Source organism: Girardinichthys multiradiatus, chromosome 1, assembly GCF_021462225.1.
Source record: "Girardinichthys multiradiatus isolate DD_20200921_A chromosome 1, DD_fGirMul_XY1, whole genome shotgun sequence".
NCBI lineage: Eukaryota > Metazoa > Chordata > Actinopteri > Cyprinodontiformes > Goodeidae > Girardinichthys > Girardinichthys multiradiatus.
The window spans coordinates 20412084-20433067 of record NC_061794.1 but is presented as its reverse complement, the minus strand read 5'-3'; the positions used below and the strand labels follow the sequence as shown (position 1 = coordinate 20433067).

Below are 20984 nucleotides of genomic sequence, written 5' to 3'. Positions count from 1 at the left end.
GATGTCGGTCGTGGATGTAGAAGATGTGTACACATTTGGACTTTTGATAACAGGATTTCTGCTTTTTGGAGTTGGTAGTTACCTGGCTTATAGAGTGATTCGCAAAACGTGGGCGGCTGTTTAAAGCGTTCCAAAGCTGCCTGCGATGTTGGATGGAGTCTGTAGAGCGATCAACACTCAGACTGAAATGTTAAGAGAGCAGAATCGCAAGCTGGACACGAGTCTTGAACAGAGTCCCAGCAGCAATTGGACTCAGACGTTAAAGGATATAATCTTGGAGAAGTTGTACACTCGAGATCTGCAGAAAGTACCAGAAATTTGGCTATTTGGATTCGCAATTGAGACATACCAGTAAAACTCTTAAGGTGGTTGGAAATTCACAACTGCCTGAACCACAACATTTATTGTTTTTCTAAATCCCCAATGTGGCCTTGGCAACGTCTGCTAACTGGCTATCGACAAAATATCTCCTGGATGTTATATAAATACGACGCTCTTCCCCAGCACTCCCCTACCAGCTGTGTGCTGATAGGACTATGCAGCTTATTGATAAAACATCCACCTCTCTTCTCAAGGACAATGGCACTTCTATCAGTGTTGACAGTCTAATTCTTGCAAACACACTCAGACTTACATTCGCACCCTCAAGATTCCACCGTACCCTTACTAAATCTTTACTTATGTGTTTGTTGCTTACCCCTGCGGAGGTTTTTTGTACTATTTCAGACTTTACCCTGCAAAAGACATGATTCCCTGTCTTTTGCCAGGGGTCGGCTGTTTTTGTTGTCTATCTGAGCTTCAGTCAGCTGGATTCTTAAATCTTTGGATTAAGTAGGTATAGAAAAACGATGAATTGATGTTTGAGTAAATAATTCTACATTTTTATTTTGCATTTATCTACAGATAACTTGATTCAGTTGAACAGATTGCCACAAATCATAGATTTTATTGCCACTGGATTATACTTGTTGAGGCTGCTTCCATCAGATGCTTTATGTTTTATGTTTGTAAAGGCCGGCTTGGAAATTTATTAGACAACTGCTACCTCTATCAAAAATGCACAAATATTTGAGGGAAAATGCCACACCAGTGAGCATCAGCTGGAAAGAATGTGTTGTTCTGCAAATAGGTAACACAAAATAAAACTCACTCAATAGTTGAGTGAGGTTTTTTTTTTTTTTTTCAGAAGTTTGTGATTTATTTATCCTGTTTGAAACTATATTAACAGCTACAAAGATAACTAATTTCTCAAATATAAATCTATAAAAAATTTAGAAATCTACAATTTCGTATCAGTAATTTATTCGAACGTATGGACAAAATGGTTATTAGAAGTAGGATTAACACTATTGCAAAAGACTGCAACATCTCTGAATTAAACCTTTCTATAAAATCAGTAAAATGCACTTTAGATATAGCTTATCTCTTACAGAATAACATGTTCTGGTCAGTTATTTTGCTATAAATCAGGTAATCTACCTAAAATCCACCCTCCCAACAACAAGCTTCTATGGGCACATGGTGACATCATATTGGGTCAGATCAGAGACTTTTTCACCGAGTCTATTTGTATTTTTATTGTTGTTATTTACTAATTACTTTTATCTTTTAATTAAATACTTCTTTCAAATGTGTTTACTTGTATTCTGTGTCACTGCAGCAAAATGTTTGAGAACAGCAATTTGAGAGCATCGCACTTGTTTTAGGAAAGTGTGGTAACTATGAAACACATAAAAGCAGTTTGTGAAGAAGACAGGCTGAGAGGAATGGCCCAAATTTATTATCCGAGATGTTTAATTTTAGCCAAATATCCAATGCTACTGTTGAGACGTTCCATTAAGATAATTTTCAAGTGTTTCCTGCAGAACTGCTGCATCACCCACTTGGTCAAGTGAAAATGATTGCCAAGCAAACTTGTAATGAGCCCTTTCCTAACAGTTGCGCACATCATACAGCATATGAAAAAGTATTTTCCCCTAACAGATTTAGTTGCTCTTGTATTTTTATCACAATTAAATGTTTCACATCATCAAAAAAGTTCAGACAAAGTTAATCTAAACCAAAACAAAAAGTCATTTTCAAATGGTCATTATATTTATTAAGGGGGAAAAAACTTTCCAAATCAATCTGTTCCTGTGTGAAAAAGTAATTCCCCACTAAACGGAACATGCTGTGTCATCCTTGGTAGCAACAACTGCCATCGAATTTTTGTGATAACTTATAGTAAGACTTTCACGCTTTGAAGGAATTTTGATCCCCTTTTATTCACAGAATTGTTTTATTCCAGTCACATTGGAGGGTGTTTAAGCATGAATGTCTTGTTTAAAATAACTCCATAACATCTCAGTCATGTTTAAGTTCACATTATGACTAGGCCACAGCAAAATCTTGAAGTTATGTCTTAGCCATTTAGAGGTAGACTTGCTGGCATGCTTTGGATCATTCAGCCACTGCACAACCCAAGTGTGCTTGAACTTGAGGACATGAGCAGAACATTGAAAATGTTCCTTCAGGATTTTCTCCTAGAGAGCAGAATTCATGGTTCCATCATTTAGAGCATGTTCCCCATGGATGCCATTTTTGTCGAGCCTCTGTCTTATTGATAAATAATGAACTCTGACCCTAAATGAAATCAGCATTTTAAAAAAGAGTTTTATTAACTCAGGTTATGAGCTATGTGACAAGCAAACAAAACCAGAATGTATGTGTAAGAGGCCAAATGCGTGTTCACTGTAGATTCCCCTGCAGTACACCCTATACAATAATCATTCAACACCAGTGGATGAAGTAAGAAATCATTGTCAGTCAGAAAGAGGGAAGATGTCTGGGAAAGCTAAATGAGTATGACTGCAGACTGCATGCGTTGTCACTGTACTGGGAAATGCAACTATTTAAGATGAGACAAGCAGAATACATAATTAACCTCTTTTACAAGACGTGAATATACACCTAAACCATTCAGATGAAAAAAGCAGGCAGGAGAATAAAATGATCTCTACCAGTTAAAGACAATAATTGCAATTTACACCTTTGGCCTCAGCTTTTTCATCCAAAGTAGTATCACTTATGGTGTGGGGGTTATTGGGTCCAGTACAAATATCTAAAGGTTAACCCAGGGCAACTCAAATGCTTTAAATTCTATGTACACCTCTGTCAAAATTCACTCAGTCTCTGCAAGGTTTACCAATGCCAGCTGATCACTTTGGTGTGTGCCTCAGGTGATGTCATCAGTTCAAATACACGCAAAACAGAAGTAGCTGTTTTTTCTTCAGCTTGCTTTTCAATCAGTGACATCCTGCTTTATTACCCAACTGGGTTTTTATTGTCAGTTTGCCTTTATTATCAAAATAGTAACACCACTGGATATAATTTTTTATTTAACTGAACAATAATTGTGTGTAAAAGTATCACTGGCACTGAAATCTAACCCCCAGTGCTATGCATTGAATTTGGATTTTGCTCTAATTTGCAGTTATTCTGTCATTTCTTAATGTCTTTTGGAATCTGAGTAAGTTAATAAGTTAATGATTGCAGATACAGCATATAATAATTCAGTGCATATGTAAGGTTACATTGTATCTACAATACATTTAATACAGCAAATTTAAGCCACACAATGAAGATCACCCACATCATGTTATAGTGTAAGTGCTCATGTGACCAAAGTCCTCTCATTGCCTTTCAGTTGCTGGTGACTAAATATTAGCTGTGTTATTAGCTGAGTTCAAATAAACATTAAGCCAGAGTGTGATTCCCTGAACCTGCCAATGCACGGTCAGGATGTCTGCTCAAAATTATTTCCCATGGTGTGCTGTGGGAATGAGGCCTTTCCGACTGGAGAGGGTTTACTCTGAGGCTTCAGGGTAGGCTTATTTAGGCTGGACATAGAGAACATTCCTGGATGTTAAACAGTATTTGGGTTTCAAAGGCTCACAGGAGCTTATGTTATGTATCTTAAAGGGAAAAGGTGTTCGGAAAGGTAAAAAGCAGCAGAGTAGGCATTCCAAAGGAACAACAGCAAGATGTGAAAATGTTTAAAATTCTTGTTATCTCAAGAAAAAATATATTTGCAGAGGTAAAGGATAGAAATTGTTTTTTCTGAGGAAATATTTCTTTATTTTGGAAAAATAAAAGAACATTTCTGAAATTAATTAGAAAAAACACTTCATTACATGAAAAGTATATATGAATTTGTAAATGTAAAAAGAAACTGCACAAAATTAGTTCAAAATAAAAATACTTTGCTACTTCAAGATTACAAGATAAACAGGTGATAGGTAGAAAGGCCTCCACGCCACAGCTTATTTTTCATGCATATCTTTGCAGAGCTCTTTTATAAATTATTTCCTGCATCAGTGTTTTATTATACGCCTTTAGCAAATATACAGATAATGTTCGGGCTAATATCTGGTTTAACTTAATTCAATAGGAAAACAATTACATAGAATTACATCAGGCAACTAAGATTCAAAGTTAAAGTATGTTGTAGGGCTCTAGACAGAAAGCAATTCAATACTCATAATGACAGCGAGATCATCTATGTATATGACTTTTACTCTGGTTCTGACTGACTGAAGGCTGTAAATAGTAGGAAAAAACAATATTCAAATGAAGAGAATTAATATGTTTTTACATACTGTACATATAAAGAATGTCAAAAGAAACGGCAAAATGGCACAGCATCATTAGCTAAGGGGGGGGGTCACATATAAACCTAAATAATTATTTTTCCTGTGTATGCAGATTAGTCAAAAGTTTAGTCAATTAGTTTCCTAATACACTCAAAAAAGGAAAGAAAATCTTTTTATTTCAGAAAAAAAGAATAACAAATCTATGATGGCTGACAGGTGCAAAAGTGCAACAAATGGTTAAACGAGCTGAATACACATGAATGATGCAAACAAACATAAAAAAAATAGTTACAAAACAATTGCACAAGAAAAATGCTGTAAATAGCAAAAACAAATGCAAGTTGCAAAACAACTGCAAGTTATAAAACAACTGCAATAGAAAAATGCTGCAAATAGCAAAACAACTACAGGTTAAGAAAAGCTGCAAACGAGCTCCACAAAACAGAAGTGCGCCAGACCACTTGGTGGAGTCGACCACCAAGTCCAATGGGTCCAGAGCCTTAGTAAACATTAACTGGATGCCCATAGGAAACTTGGACGGAAGACAGAAAAGGTACGTTTTCTTTCGTGTCTTATTAAACACTTAATCTTTCACAATATCATAGAACAGAAGCATATTAGCGTCCTGAGTATTTGCATTCATGAGACTTTGATTTATAATAGTTTGCATTTCTCTATCGGTAATAGTAATGTTAGTCACTGTAGCGATCTTTATTGAAACCCCAGTTGTGATTTAATTTAACTTTAGTTTTTGCTATTTGCAGCATTTTTATCTTGCATTTGTTTGTAACTTGCTTTTTTTTTTGTCTGTGTTTGTGTGTTTGCAGCTTGTGTAACCCTTTGCTGCGCATTTGCACCTGTACAAATCACATTCCAACAGTGACTATTAACAACAGAGTAAGAGACTTTATTTCCCTTTAACTCACAATCTGTTCCAGCAATGAAAACTGTTTAACTCGCTGGACAAATTACTGGAATCTTGAAATCATTATCATCAATCATTCCATTAACATTGTCCTGTTATACATAGTATTGTATAGATATGTATAAATACAGCAATCATTAATGTGTATATACAAGTTATACATAGACATTATACATACTGTACGTAGTTTAGGAATTAAGGAAAGACTCAACATTAGATTCTTTGAGAAAACTTAAATGGGGTTAATCCCAGCAACAGAAAGTGTCTTGTGTTTTTAAAAAATGCAACATTCACAAGTCCACTGGCATTTTTCTTTAAGCCTCATGCTCTATCCACCTCTTTCTTGTTGTGGGTTCAGTTAAGGCCAACATGATTTATTTTCAAGCTTTTTTTATAAGTCATTAGGATCATTAGTTTTATCTATTAGGGCTAATGTGTTTATGACTGAAAATGAAACAAGAGCCAATTCTTATGCCATGTCCAACATTAAAGACATTATAATCACCTGTCTAATAGTATGTTGGTCCACTTCTGCTGCTGAAACAGCCCTGATCCATCAAGGCATGAACTCCAGTAGAACCCTAAAGGTGTACTGTGATATCTGGCAACAAAAAGGTTCTCAGCAGATCCTTTAAGTCTTCTAAATTGCAAGGACTGGGTTTCTGTGATTTGGATTTGATTGTCCAGCACCTCCCAAACATACTTGATTAGATTCTGATCTGGGGAATTTGGAGGCCAAGCCAGCACCTCAAACTTGTTGGCATTACTTGTCCTGCTAAAAGAAGCCACTTCCATCAGGAAATACAGTTTTCACCCTGACTAATCTGCAGCTATGCCACCACATATGTAATAAATTGTATTGTGCGGTGTATTCTGACACCATTATCAGAACCTGCATTAACGTCTTCAGCAATTTGTCTGTTGGATCTGAACACACAGGTCACCCGTCACTCCTTATCTGCATCAGCATGCCTTGGCTGCCAATGACCCTATGACTTTTTCAACCCTGTTGTCCTTCCTTCAACTACTTTTAAGAGATATTGACCACTGCAGACTGGGAACATCCCACCAGAGCTTCATTTTGGAGATTCTCTGAAATTTCACATTGAGAACACTTCAAGGACATTATTTTTGAGGACAAACAAAATTCACTTGGTGCCTTATAAATTTCACTCACTAAACAGGCGCCATGATGAGATGTGATCAGTGTTATTTACTTTATCTGTCAGTGGTCATAATGTCATTTCTGACTGGTGTCCATAGCAACTAAATGAGTTAGTGAGCTCTCTATTTGGATAAGCCTGTGGTCTTCGAGTCTTTTTAAGTTAAAGTGTTCTTGCATTTCTTGACTTCAGGTTCCTCCTCAGACTATGAATAGTAATCAGGTCAGAACTTTAGTTGGTCCACTACAAAAATCTGTTACCAATTTCTTAACAGCTTTGAAGTTTTATTTTGGTGGAAGGCCCAGTGTTTCCCAAGGCCAAGTCTTCATACAGACAATGTACTTGACCCCAGAATATGTGGTATTTGAAAAAAAAGGTAATGCTCTATGTCCAGAGGATTTGATAGGAATGCAAGGTTGTATGAGTGTGTGTTAAAGAAATGGAGGCCAGTTTTGTTAGTCTTGAGGTACTGTTTTAAGGATAATAAGGATGACCTGAAATGATCCGCAGACTTTGGATAAACCTAGGACAGAAGGGCTGCAGAGGATTGAGAAGGATAACATCAGTCAGTCTGGAGGAAAACTTGGCCTTGGGCTCACTCTCCAAAAGGAGAATAACAGGAAAGCAGAATAGTGAAGTAATCGTCAACAGAGGACATTGTCATTCTGTAATGGCCAAACCAGAGTCCATAACCAAAAACTTTCCAGGATCTGTGGGAAAACCAAGGGAGATGTTAAACCTCAAACATGTGGAGCAATTCTATTGACCAACTAAATGTCATGATGGCAAAAAAGACTTTGCCAAATGAGGACTTGGACTATGATTAGTGAACACATGTGATAGTAGACACCATCCTTCCATAAAAATAAAAATGATGTAATCCCAGTTAAAGCTTCTGTGTCCAATGGAAAGCCTACAAGAAACTTTGTGTTTTGTCTTGAAATTCCATCTCTAACTTTATTGTACTCTTATTGGAAGCACTGACTTCTGAGAACAAACAGACACCAACAAAATACTCAACTTTTCTTCTTTTTCATTTCTATTTCAATTAGAGGTAAGTGATACACGTCCAGAAGATAAAGGAGCTGAATGTGCTACACAAAGGAACCTATAATTAAGTAAAATTTAAATGCAGACTAAATATTTAATCAGCTGGTATAGGGCCTACAAAATATTAAAAGAAATTGTTTGTGCACATAATAAATTTATACTGAAGGTGTTTTTACCTCCTTTATCAAGAGAACTATTTCTCCAATTAACTGTAAAAAAAAAAATGTGGAGGTCTGTATATTTTGTTGTTACCACTGAAACCGAAAGAATTAAGCTACTGGTCACCAGGAGGGCACTAGGACCCTGGGAGACTGAAACCTAATTGTTTGACTGTGGCGGACCTTTTGACGGTGTATTATTCTCTAAGTAGCAGAATATAGACATTTGATACAGTTAGGTTTCAGTAGGTTTAGTTCCTTGGCATCATGCTACCTTAGTTTTTTTCTTTAACTCAGAAATGTCTTAGTTAACGAACAAAGTTAGCATTATTCTGTGTTGTCAAATATTTACAAAAATATTACATTACATATTCGGTAATGGACCATCTTCTATAACCGTTCACCACATCAGAGTTTAAGAAATGGTTTATCAATGGTTTATGGGTATTTTTGGGGCACAAACTATACATTGTTTAAACACCACAGCCTATTCCAGCCACCAAGCTGAAATAATCTTAAAATGGTTTCTTGAACATGACAAAGAGTTCACTGCACTCCAACAGCATCCTCGGTCATCAAATCTCAATCCAAGAGACAAGCTTGTAATGCGTTGGAACAAAGATGTGCATCCTCAGTGTGCAGTCAAGAAAAATACAGCAATGACATAATCATGGCGATAAAGACCAAAATCTACAAGTAATGTTTCCAACACCTTGTTGAATCTCTGCAGCAAAGAATTGAAGCGGTTCTGAAGGCAAAAGGTACCAACAACCCATTTCTAGCAAGCTGAACCTGTCATGATCCGTACCTGTTTTTCATCTTTTCTCCTCAGTTTTATTTAAGTTCCTGTTTTCTGTCCCTTCGTGGTTAGGTTCTCTGTTGCTGTCTCCATGGTTCCCATGGTTCCTACATGCCTGTAAGTTTTTCATTAAAATCTATACATCCACCATTCACCTGGCCATGTTCGGTTGCCATTTTGGTGCTCTGCAAACTCAAAATGTGACAGAAGAACCCAAAGATCAGGTGGATTACCCAGAGGTCTTCTCACAGAGGTACAGAGTTCTGGAGGTCGGCAGAGCTGATGCCTTCTGTCACATTTAGAGTTTAGAGAAGACCAAAGTGGCAACAGGACATCGGCAGGTGAATGGTGGATACACATTTATGAAAAACCTACAGGCACGAAGGAACCACAGGAACTAGGGAGACAGCAACAGAGAGCCTAACCACGAAGGGACGGCAAACAGGCACCTACATAAAACAGAGGTAAAAAGAACTACTTACTACACAAACAGTTGCGGATCATGCCAGAACCTAATGACTATAAATAATCCTGAAAAAAAGAATTAAAAAAATTAAATAAACTGTTGGGACCATTACATGTGGGCCCAAATCTTATTCTGTGATTTCCTATTTTCTTGGCAAGATATCACCCACCCATTCCTTCTTTCTACTCTCCATTGATACTCCGGGCACTTATTACTTTGTGGCCTTTTTGTGGTATTGACTTTCTTATATACTGTTACAAGCTTATAGTATGTTGGGTTAGGCAATTCAAATTTTGAAAGATATGTTGACAACGAACAGACCAATACTAAAGAGTTGGTCTGATTAAGCTTGACATAAGCAAGGTCATTGGCTATTGTATTGATATAATGGTGAAAGCAACCCCTTTGGTTCTCTCAAAAGAGAACAAAAAGTGGGAATAGCCTCCAGGGGTCTGCATCAAATTTTCCTAAAGACTCCTTGAAACCTGTTGGCCAGATGGAACTTGTTCCAAGAGTTTTAATGCTGAGGAATGTTGGCAGTGTGCAACTGTGAAGTTGTTCCTTTTCACCTTTTGTACCTGGGAGGCAAGGAGCCAAACTGAGGGTGAAGGCAAGGGGATAAAGAGGAGCGGAAAATATCCATTGACCTAGGAAGAACAGCAGAAGATGGATGGTTGTTGCGGGGTCATCCAAAGCAGGGGACTCTGTGGAGACTCCTGGCTGGTCGAGCCTGATGTGGGCTTTAAAGAGAAAATATGACATAACATCCATATTATTAAAGAAATACCCCTTCAAATTAGTCTTGCATTAAGTGATGGTTACCGAAAAAACACATAACAAACAAGGACATGGTTTTTGTGGGACATGTTCAGATACCTTTATGTTTAACCAGAGGCAGTAATCATCCTACTTTGTTTAGGAGAAACACTCCAAAGCAGAGATAACAAGGCTGGTTAAGTTTACCCAACAGCAACAAAGATGGGTGGAGTTCTTTTAATATTAATTTCAAGCCTTTGCCAAGAGTGTAAGAGCTTTGTGGATTCAGGCCAATGATGTGCTCAAGATGAGAAACCAAAGTCCCAAATACAGTAATGCTTTATTCTGGCAAAATATCAGCATACTTATAAGCATACATAAAAGAGTTTATCGATTTGAACAGTACAGTCAAAGATAACAATGGGATTCATGCCAGATACTACCACTAATGTGTTATACTTGCAGTACATTCAAACTCATTCAAAGTGGCCTTATTCTTCATTTATCATAACCTTATGAGCTCAGTGAACCTGATGATCTCAACAGGCTTCTTATAATGTCAAATAGCAGCAATACACAACGAAAAAGGCAATATAATCCAGAAATATGAAAAGGAGAAATATAATTCAACAAGAATTGTTAAATATATTTAATGCCACATAGGTGGTTTTTCATTGAAACAGGCTTTTTACATAGCATCTTTGCTCTTGTTTATAAGGTTTTATTTTGAAACTTTTTAATAATTACAATGTCCTTCACAGTTTATGGCACCCCTAGTAAATATGTGCAAAATAATTTAGAACATATCTATTTTGTATTGTTGTAGCAATGTTTATACTTTTGCATGACATCATGAGTAGCATAATTATTAACCTTGCAGTAAAAGTTTGTAGAACCCCTTTTCCAATTATACAGTCTTAGTCAAAAACATTACAAGTTTGGAGCATATACATTCTCTCTAGACCATCCAGAGTCCTATGTAGTCATATTCAATGAATTAGAATATTATTGAAATGTTAATTTATTTCAGTAACTCAAGTGCAACACATTATATAGATTAATTATACACTGACAGGTGCTTTCAAGCTTTTTAATTCTCTGGATTAGGATGATTTTCTGGTTACAGCTAGTGAAAACCCAATTTAAACACGACATGTAAGATTAGAATATTACATCAGACCAATAAAACATTTTAAATACAGAAAAAAATATGCATCTGTTATAAGGTTGTTGTTTTGAAAACATACTTTTATTCTGACAAACAAGCCTCATCAGAACACTTATTCTGTTTTATTCAATACGACTGAACTCTTCTCTTTACCGTTTCTGAGTTGTTTATGTCTACTGTTTTAGATTACTATCTTGGTTGAAGGTAATTGAAAGTAAATGTTCAGGGAGATAACCACTGTATTATTTAAGCCTAATTAGCTTTATATTTTAATATAAACAGAACAAATTTCAGTGTGGAGTCAGGCTTACCTTGGCAGACAAAAGTGTTGACACTCTTGGTCTGCATGTGTCACAGCACAGATGCAGCGTCGCGTCTGAGGCCAGTCCCCTTTAGGCGCTGGTGCAGCAGCATCACGTCTCCTTCTCTTTGGTCCTCTGTAGTTAGACATGCCATAAAGCACAGTGCGCCTAAGAAAAAGTGCAAACAGACACCCAGACTCAGTGGCAGTTAAAGACCAAAATACAAAATGATGTGCTATGTTTTGTTTGAGTGTCAAATTTTTGCAATATATGTTCTTAAAGAGTATATAATAAAACCGGGTGGGATTCAACGGGGTCTATTTTAAATAACTGATAGCCATCTTTGATAAATTTGAGCACCTTTAATAACATTTTTGTGAGGTAGAAATTGCAGCCATACCAGAGAATCAGGTGAAGAAGAAACTGATATATGACTTCTATCAATCAATTTTACAACAGTAATTCAGAAAGCGCTTGTCTGTATTGTCTGTTCAAGCCAATTCCCACCATCTGGATAGCGATTCTTATGCTGTCAGACGGCCATTTTGATCTCTTTTGTCTCATCTGTTTTCAACCATCTGTGAATTATTTTATTTAAAAAAAGAAAAAAAATTGCAAAAGTGTTTGTGACATGTTGGATCTTAAAGGTCAAAGAAGAAAATAGTACAATCTGACTGAGTATCACAGCGGGTGCTGTGCAAGACGACTTGCCTGTGAGGGTGAACAAGGCTACACTTGTCATTTGAAATAAAAGATTAATTGACAGATGAATAGCTTTCCCACCTTCACTTGTCAGAATATGTCAGACTACCTGGGTTTTACTGAGTACCCACTGTGTAACAGACACTGCCTGTTGCTTATACTTTGCAGTGCTCGCCTGCTCCTTCAGTCTGCTTGTTTGCAACTGCATACCTGATTGTCCTTAGGGTAAAAGAGATCTTCACTCTTCTGTCTGATCAGATGGAATTGGCACCTGTGCATCAGAGTTAATATTTAATATAAAAAACAAAAGGATCTGAGAATGCTAGAATGGGCTTGTGAAGAGGGAAATGCTTTGCAGCAACATATCCTTTTTAGTTTAACTTGTGGAAGAAGGGGGGGGGGGTGTCTGCACTTGTATGTACAGCACTATTAGATGTGGAAATTGTCTAACCACAGTTATGTAAGTATGAGTAAAGAAGTAGCTACATTGGAGCATTACTGAAGTTTTGTATTTCTACAGGGTCATCCAAATGTAATCACACACTTATTCACATTTTGTATTTTATTAGAAAGTAGTGCATATTTATCAAGTGAAGACAAGTAATGCATGGTTTTATTTTTTTTTTTTTTTGACTAATTATAATCTGAAAACAGATTTGTATTCAGCTCCCTTTACTCTGCTTACCCCTAAGAAAATCCACTGCAACCAATTGAATTTCAGAAAACACCTAATAATATATGATGAATAGTGTCCAATAGTGTTAAATCACTGTGTGTGATTTAATTTCAGTTTACTCATAAATCATGAGGCTCATGGAAACTATGGAGGAGCTGCAGAGATACAAAGCTCAGGTAGGAGAATCTGTCGACAATGAAGGACTGACGAGAAGAAAGCAGTTCCTGAAAGAAAGCCATAACCCATTTGCCACAGGGCCTTCAGGGGACACAGCAAACATGTGTAAGAAGAGGCTCAGGTCAAATGAGACCATAAATTCTAGTTTTACCTTTATGTAAAATGCTGTGTGGCAGAAAACAAACACACCATATGTTCACGCATCACCCTGTCACCACCATGGTTCACTGAGAAAATATTTTTCTTGAGGACGGACAGGAAAGTTGATCAGAGCTTAGGGGATAATGGGTGGAGCTGAATACAGACCAACTCTGCAAGCAAAAAACTGTTGGCAGCAGCAAAAGACTTGAAACTGAGGCAAAGTTTTACCTTCTAGCAAGACAGCAACCCCAAACATAATCAGAGCTACAACGAAATTGTTTAGATCAAGCACATTCATGTGTTAGAATGGTGCAGTCAAAGTACAGACTTAGGTACAAGTAGGAATCTGTAGCACGATTTGAAAATTGTTTACAAATACTTCCCATCCATTCTGACTGAGTTTGATGTATTTTGCTAAGAAGTGTCCACTTCTAAAGTTGGTTTAGGTATCTCTCAAAAGACCGGCAGCTGTCCAAAGTTTTGATTTACAGGGACTGAAAACAAATGTACACCACACTCTTTGGGTTTTTATTTGGGAAACACTTTAAAGACTATGTACACTTTTCCTTTACTTTCACAATTATGCACTTCGCTGAGTTGATCGGTCACATCCCAATCACAATCCCAATAAAATAAATTGAAGTTTGAGGCGGTAACATGACAAACATGATGAAATGTGAAAAGGCTGTGAAAACCTTTGAAAGGCACTGGAAGAAAGGCAAAACTCTCTTCCTGTGCTTCATGTACAACGATTTTATTACATATTTGCCCCTGTGGAAGCAAAATACATCTATTTATTTAATTCTTTGTTCAATTGTTAATTTATTCAAGATAGATCGACTTTCTCATACCTGTTTTTTATTGTTTATTCAGATATTTTCACAAGTCATAAAAATACATTATTCCTTCTTGTCTTGAATTTGTTGTGTTCTTTTCATTGCTTCATTTGGTATTTGAAGTATGTCAGTTTGTCCTGACATGCTTTGAAGTAATAAATTTATCTGAGACAGCCTGTGGCAATATTGGCACCTGAAGACAGGAATAAAAAAAAGGGATGGTTTTATGACTTCTTGCTTGGGATGTGGTACGAAGGTGTCAATGCTGACAAAAGGGTGTGTTAGAATTTATATTTTAACGCATTGCTTCTAATCTGTGGTCTTGCTGCCTTTTGCTGAAAGCACTTTGTCTTCATTTTGACATCGGGGAAAAAAAACCCTCCAGGAAGTTATATCACCTTGGGATTTTTATGTTTCTTTATATTCTGAAGTGCATACATCACTCCTTCTATGTTAAATACTTATGCTTATCATTTAGTGATTGAAATAGGACTTCTGATTTCAGAATAAAATAACAACCACCAATAAACATAATTATCTCGTTATGCTGCCGCCCTCAATGTTTTTTGTTTTATCACAAGCAATAAAGTTAAAATAATTTTCGGTCTAAATTAGTGTGATTTAGTTAGCAAACCAAGTATCAAACCTAGACACAATACTGGTAACAGCATTTCAAAATGAACTGCAAGTAAAATTATGAACTGACTCAAATGTCTTGCATTCAGCTGTTTGGTATCTTCGAGCCTTTGTATGGGTAGGTCAGCAGTGGCTACTGGGCTATAACGTAAATATGCTCTGTCCTACAGCATTCTGTCTACCTCTGGGTGTGTGTTTTGGGTAATCATCCTGGTGGAAGGTGGTCCTCCTCCCCATGCTCAAGACCTTCTCAGCCTCTAACAGGATTTCTTCAAGGTCTGCCCTGTAGTTCCCAGTCAACTCTGACCAGCTTCCCTGTCCACGCTGAAGAAAATATCCCCACAGTATGATGCTGCTACCACCATAGTTCACAGTGGAGAAAAGTGTTTTCATGTTAATGAGCAGTGCAAGTTTCCCACACAAAGTGAGTAAGTTTTTAACAATAATGCATTCTTGTCCTTCCACTTTACAATGATGCCCTCCAAAATTATCATTATTACTGCAACAGCATTTTCTCAGTCCTTCAAACCAACACCACTGTTACACATTTCTGTACATTCCCCCCATGCTTAGCCTTCTTTGGCTCGATACTTTTTTTAGTTTGTTGTTGTTTTCTGTTGCCTTCTGTTTGTATCTTCTGTAAAGCACTTTGTGATTCCTTTACTATGTATTAAAAGTGCTCTATAAAAAAAGATTAAATGATTAACTAATAAAATCTCAATGAAAAACTGAGAAATTGGTGGCTGTAACTTGAGAAAATGTGAAAAAGTTCAAAGACAATGAATTCTTTTGCAAGGCACAGAATTAAAGACCAGTTTTACTACAAAAGGCCCTGCAATATTTTTGCTGTACTGCCATGGCACTGGCATTAGTTAATGAGGATGTTAACTTTTATACACTTTCTTCCTATTACTTTTGTCCAAACCTTCACAATTTATGTTTGTTGCTGATTTAGAGTATATTTTGACCCTGTTCAACCTAATTACTAGAAAATGTTTTTATGTCATTCTGTTTCAGTCTTTGCTCCAATCACAATTCTGAGGCATATATTGTCAAACTATATTTATTTTGGCTCCTTCAAAGTAGAATTACGATGAAAAGGTCTTGAATGTCATTAAAACTATTAGACCTGGATAAAACACTAACCACACATAATAATCCAGCAGAAAAGGGCTTGTGGTTTAGGCTCCACCAGACAATACTTGACAGACATTGCATTTGAATTTAAACTGAGGGAAAACAAGTAATTTTATAGGGCTTGTTATTACTTGAACCAAAACTGCGTCACCTTGGGGGAGTATGACAAGGCATGACTTGACAGCAGCTTGTTCCCTTAAAATAAATGACTTCTCTCTGAGTTGCATAAACCCACAAGCAAATAATCAGATTAATTTCTCCACTCCGTCCTTGTTGACCTGTGGCAGGATCTATACTGTTACAGAATATCCCGTGGCTTTACAAAAGTATTCATACACCTTGCAATTATTCCCTTTTTATATATTACAACAACAGGCCTTAATATATTTTATATTAATAAGGATTTTATGTGACACACCAACACAACGCAATATGTGTAATTGTGAAGAGGATTAACATCAGACAACAATCATTATCAAGATCAAGGATCGCAAGAGACGCATCAGGGAGAAACCTTTAGAGACATTTAAAGTACTGTTAAGTGAGAAATCCATATACCAAGCTTAGAACATCTAAATGGAGTTCTGTTCAGTCCATTATCTAGAAAAGGTTGTCCTCCCAACCAAGCAGGCTGAATATTAATCCCAGAAGCAGCCAAGAACCCTATGGTAACTCTGGTGGAGCTGCAAACATTAACAGCTCAGGTGGAAGAATCTGTCGAGAGGACAACTATCCCCAAATCCCCAAATAGTAAGGGAGAAGCCATATACAAAGAAAGGTGTAAAAAGTCTTGCAGTTTTTCACCAGCTCCGTAGGGGACAGTGCAAACATTTGGAAAAAAGTTGTTTGGTCACATGACACCATACTTGAAGTTTGTTTGCCTACATGCATAGCACTATGTGTGGCAGAAAACTAACACTGCATATGGCCCTAAACAAACCATCCTTAATAAGAAACACGGTTGTGGCAGCATCATACTGTGGGGATGCTTTTGCTCAGCAGGGACTGGGAAGCTGGTCAGAGTTTATAGAAAGACAAATAGAGCTAAACATAGGACCATCCTGGAAGAAAACCAGTTAGAGGCTACAAAAGACTTGAGACAAAGATAGATCCAGAGGTCCTATGAAATGGTTTAGATCTAAGCATATGTATGTGTTAGAATGGCCAGTTTGAAGTCCAGACCTAAATTCAATTGAGAATTTGTGTCAAATGTTAAAAATAAATCTGTTCATAGATGCTATCTATCCAATACAGAGTGGTTCAAGGTAATTTACTCTACAGCCTAAGGCCTGTTCCATCTACCCGGCTCCCCAGCTTGAGGTCTATCTTATCTACCCAGCTCTGCAGCCTGAGGCCTTCTCCATCTTCCATGTTTTACAGCCTGAGGACTAGTCCATTTACCCTGCTCCATAACCTGAGGCTCAGTTCACCTAACCTGTTCTGCTACTCACCGTATTTAACCTGTGCGGCAGTAGCCTTCTGTCACTCTGCACTGTTGTCTGAGGTCTATTTTACCCACCCTACGTCATCAACCTAGCCTTCACTAGTCTTGTAGCAGATAGCCTGGCGCTGACATTTTGGTTTTGCTGGAAACTTGGCTGAAAAAATCCATTGCAGACAAAGAGATTACCATCAAAGGTTACAATGTATTTAGATGTAACAGTCCCAAAAAAATGTGCAGTCAGGTCTTCAGACAGCTTGAATATCTTGCTTTTGAAGTTGTATATAGTTAGACCCTGTCAGCTTTAAATCATCACTTTTTAAATTTTGATTTTAATGAGATTCTTTTCACAGGTGATTTGAATTGGGACTGCCAATCCCCTGTCTCTGCTTGTTTTAAATCTGTTTGTGATCATTTTAATTTAACACAAATGGTTAATGAGGCAACACGCCAAATCTTACATTTCCAAAAGAAATCCTCTCTTCTTGACTTGTTCTTAACTAATTGTCCGCATAAGTATTCAAGTATTGTTGTATTTGCAAATTACCTCAGTGATCATTGTGCTATAGCCATTGTCATACGAGCTAAACTCCGAAAACTGAGGCCTCGATTAATTCTGAAACAAGAAATGAAACATTTCCGTGAGCAAAAAGGACGAAATCCCAATTTTATGTAAACAAAATTATTCAAAACTTAACTGATCCTAAGAAGCTTTAGAGAGGGATTAAATTTGAGTTGGAGATTAAATGATTGATAAATTACCTACTTGTATTGTTAATGACACACAAAACATAACCAACAAACCAACCATTCTAAGTTGCCTCAAATAATATTTAATTTCCTCAGGATCCCTGTTTGAATCATTGCACTCACAGAAACGGAATGCACAAGAAGTTTGCTCTTCATCACACTTAAATGCTTTAGGATTCTGTTTGGTGTAAATGAGGTTCATAGGAACTTACTGCAGTTAAATCCCTGTAAACCTGCTGGACCTGATGATCTCTAGCCTTTCCAAGATGAGCTGCAGATTTCAGAGAAGAACCTCTCTGTTTCATCTTTAACGTAACTCTTGTCGAAAATAAGATTACTTGTTTATGGACGTCTGCCCATGTTTTTGCTCTGTTGAATGGTGGTAATCCATCTGCATTCAACAACTATAGCACTATCTGTAAACTGTGTGTACCTTCTTGAAAAACTGGTTGGGGATTAACTCAAAATGAATAGGTTTAACCGGTCTGCTTTTACAGGACCAGTCAGGTTTTTGGAAAAAGCACAGCATCATAACTCATCATGCTCTTCAAGTGATAAATGACATTATTGACACCCTAGATGGTCAAAAATAGTATGCAGCTCTTTTTATTGACTTATGAAAGGGGTTTGACACTGTTGATCACTCCATTCAGATGAATAAACTCTACAAGACCTGGTGTTCTGACCAGACTGTAAGCTGGTTTTCAAACTATTTATCAGGTAGACCACAGTGTGTCCAAGCTTCTGGGACGTCTTCTTCTTGCCCTCCTGTCCTATAAGGAGTGCCTCAAGGTTCGATACTAGGGCTACTGTTGTTCACAATTTCTGTGAACTACTTGTTTCATAACCTGCCTGGTGCTATGTCTTATCTTTATGCTGATGATACCATTAATTATTGTTCATCTTCTTCAGTCTTTCAATCACCTAAGTTTCTGCAGTTTGCAGAAGTTCACACAGTTAGTTAATTTTAAATTCCGATAAATCAAAGCTATGCTATTTTTAAATGCCAAGCCTCTCCTACTACCTGGAATAACATGCATCTCAATTAGTTTTTTTGTTTTCCTAAGGAAACTAATTAATGAATGAATGAATGAATTTTCAAAAGGAAAAAGACAAAAACATTCAGTTTCTGGATGAGCAAAGCAGATAGAAAACATTTGCATCTTGTGACTTAAGTGAGACATTGTTTTGCAAAGATTTGATTTAAGGATTTAAATGCAAATGTATGCCTCACTTTTCAGACTTTCATTTGTTAAAAAGAAGTAAATAAAATAAAATACAATAAACTGCAACAGATTCATTGTGAACAGATAAATTATTGTTTTTAAATCCTGTCTTACTCAGGAGTATTAATCCAGATGATATCCAGATGGCAGTAATAGACGCACTCTTTGTCCGTGTAGGAATAACAGGTGCAGCGCTTTTGTCTGGACCTTGAGGTCTCAGAAGGCTGTAAAGCCTCAGATCCCGAGGAGCCCAACACCTTGGAGGCCGGGACACTGCTGGGGTTGCTCTTGGATTTCACATGGGACATCAAAACCCCTTTATTAAAAAGACGCCAAAAAATGTAAAATGAGTGCAAAACATCCAAAAGCGACAACAGCCTAAACATGCCCATATGCTAAAATATAAAATAGGCCTATATTATAAAACTTACCTTGCAAAAGAATCAGAGTCAGTATTCTGAAAAGCATTGTGTGGAAACATAGCATTTTAGCTTCGTCAAACTCTCCAAAAATAATTCATAGTAAGATGAGAAAGTACATCCATTAACTTTGTTGTAAATCCTTGTGGAGCTCACATGGTCCGGACGGATCGCAGGGTGGCGTCTTTGCGTTCCCTTCTTTAAAATTATGGCATAAAACTAATTCAAAACATGCGCATTAAAATTAAATAAATATTTCCCCCTCTTAATATCAAGCATAAACTTGCTTATATCTCAATAAAATTACATCCGTAGAAAGTGGAGCGACAATCCACGGTTTCACTTCTTCTAAAAGCCAAAATCCAAGGTGTGGGGCTGTGGAGAGGCAAAGGTACACGCCCACACCTCTCCCAACACCCCCAACAGGAGGCTGCAGAGCACATGCAGCAGACTGAAGTCTCAGAATCTGCATATTATAGAAATGATGCAAATTCCCTTTCTTTTGTTATGAATACAAAAGTAAAATCCTTCTAATTAGAAGCCAGTTAAACGGCAATTCAGCATACAGTACAGACCAAAAGTTTGGACACACCTTCTCATTCAAAGAGTTTTCTTTATTTTCATGACTATGAATATTGTAGCTTCACACTGAAGGCATCAAATTAAAATTAACACATGAATTAACACATGTGGAATTACAGGTCCTTCTCAAAATATTAGCATATTGTGATAAAGTTCATTATTTTCCATAATGTAATGATGAAAATTTAACATTCATATATTTTAGATTCATTGCACACTAACTGAAATATCTCAGGTCTTTTATTGTCTTAATACGGATGATTTTGGCATACAGCTCATGAAAACCCAAAATTCCTATCTCACAAAATTAGCATATCATTAAAAGGGTCTCTAAACGAGCTATGAACCTAATCATCTGAATCAACAAGTTAACTCTAAACACCTGCAAAAGATTCCTGAGGCCTTTAAAACTCCCAGCCTGGTTCATCACTCAAAACCCCAATCATGGGTAAGACTGCCGACCTGACTGCTGTCCAGAAGGCCACTATTGACACCCTCAAGCAAGAGGGTAAGACACAGAAAGAAATTTCTGAACGAATAGGCTGTTCCTAGAGTGCTGTATCAAGGCACCTCAGTGGGAAGTCTGTGGGAAGGAAAAAGTGTGGCAGAAAACGCTGCACAACGAGAAGAGGTGACCGGACCCTGAGGAAGATTGTGGAGAAGGGCCGATTCCAGACCTTGGGGGACCTGTGGAAGCAGTGGACTGAGTCTGGAGTAGAAACATCCAGAGCCACCGTGCACAGGCGTGTGCAGGAAATGGGCTACAGGTGCCGCATTCCCCAGGTCAAGCCACTTTTGAACCAGAAACAGCGGCAGAAGCGCCTGACCTGGGCTACAGAGAAG

At 37.3% G+C, this 20984-nt stretch overlaps 1 protein-coding gene across 1 annotated transcript; it reads right to left on the bottom strand.

Moving 5' to 3' along the window:
- Positions 1-8876: 8876 nt before the first annotated feature.
- Positions 8877-19888, bottom strand: edn3b (endothelin 3b). Its single transcript, XM_047377416.1, has 4 exons — positions 19572-19888; positions 19255-19456; positions 11428-11586; positions 8877-9932 (listed from the first exon to the last, which is right to left on the bottom strand). Exons 1-4 carry the CDS (start codon positions 19624-19626, stop codon positions 9878-9880), a joined length of 471 nt encoding a protein of 156 aa, XP_047233372.1. The 5' UTR covers positions 19627-19888; the 3' UTR covers positions 8877-9877.
- Positions 19889-20984: the final 1096 nt, after the last annotated feature.

What these genes read in the sequence shown, in the direction of transcription:
- edn3b (XM_047377416.1), bottom strand. Translation starts at nt 19,626, where the DNA reads ATGCTATGTTTCCACACAATGCTTTTCAGAATACTGACTCTGATTCTT. An exon ending in ATCTGGATTAATACTCCTGA is followed by an intron (nt 11,587 to 19,254) that starts GTAAGACAGGAT and finishes ACTTTTTCTTAG; the next exon opens with GCGCACTGTGCTTTATGGCA. An exon ending in CAACACTTTTGTCTGCCAAG is followed by an intron (nt 9,933 to 11,427) that starts GTAAGCCTGACT and finishes TTCTCTTTAAAG; the next exon opens with CCCACATCAGGCTCGACCAG.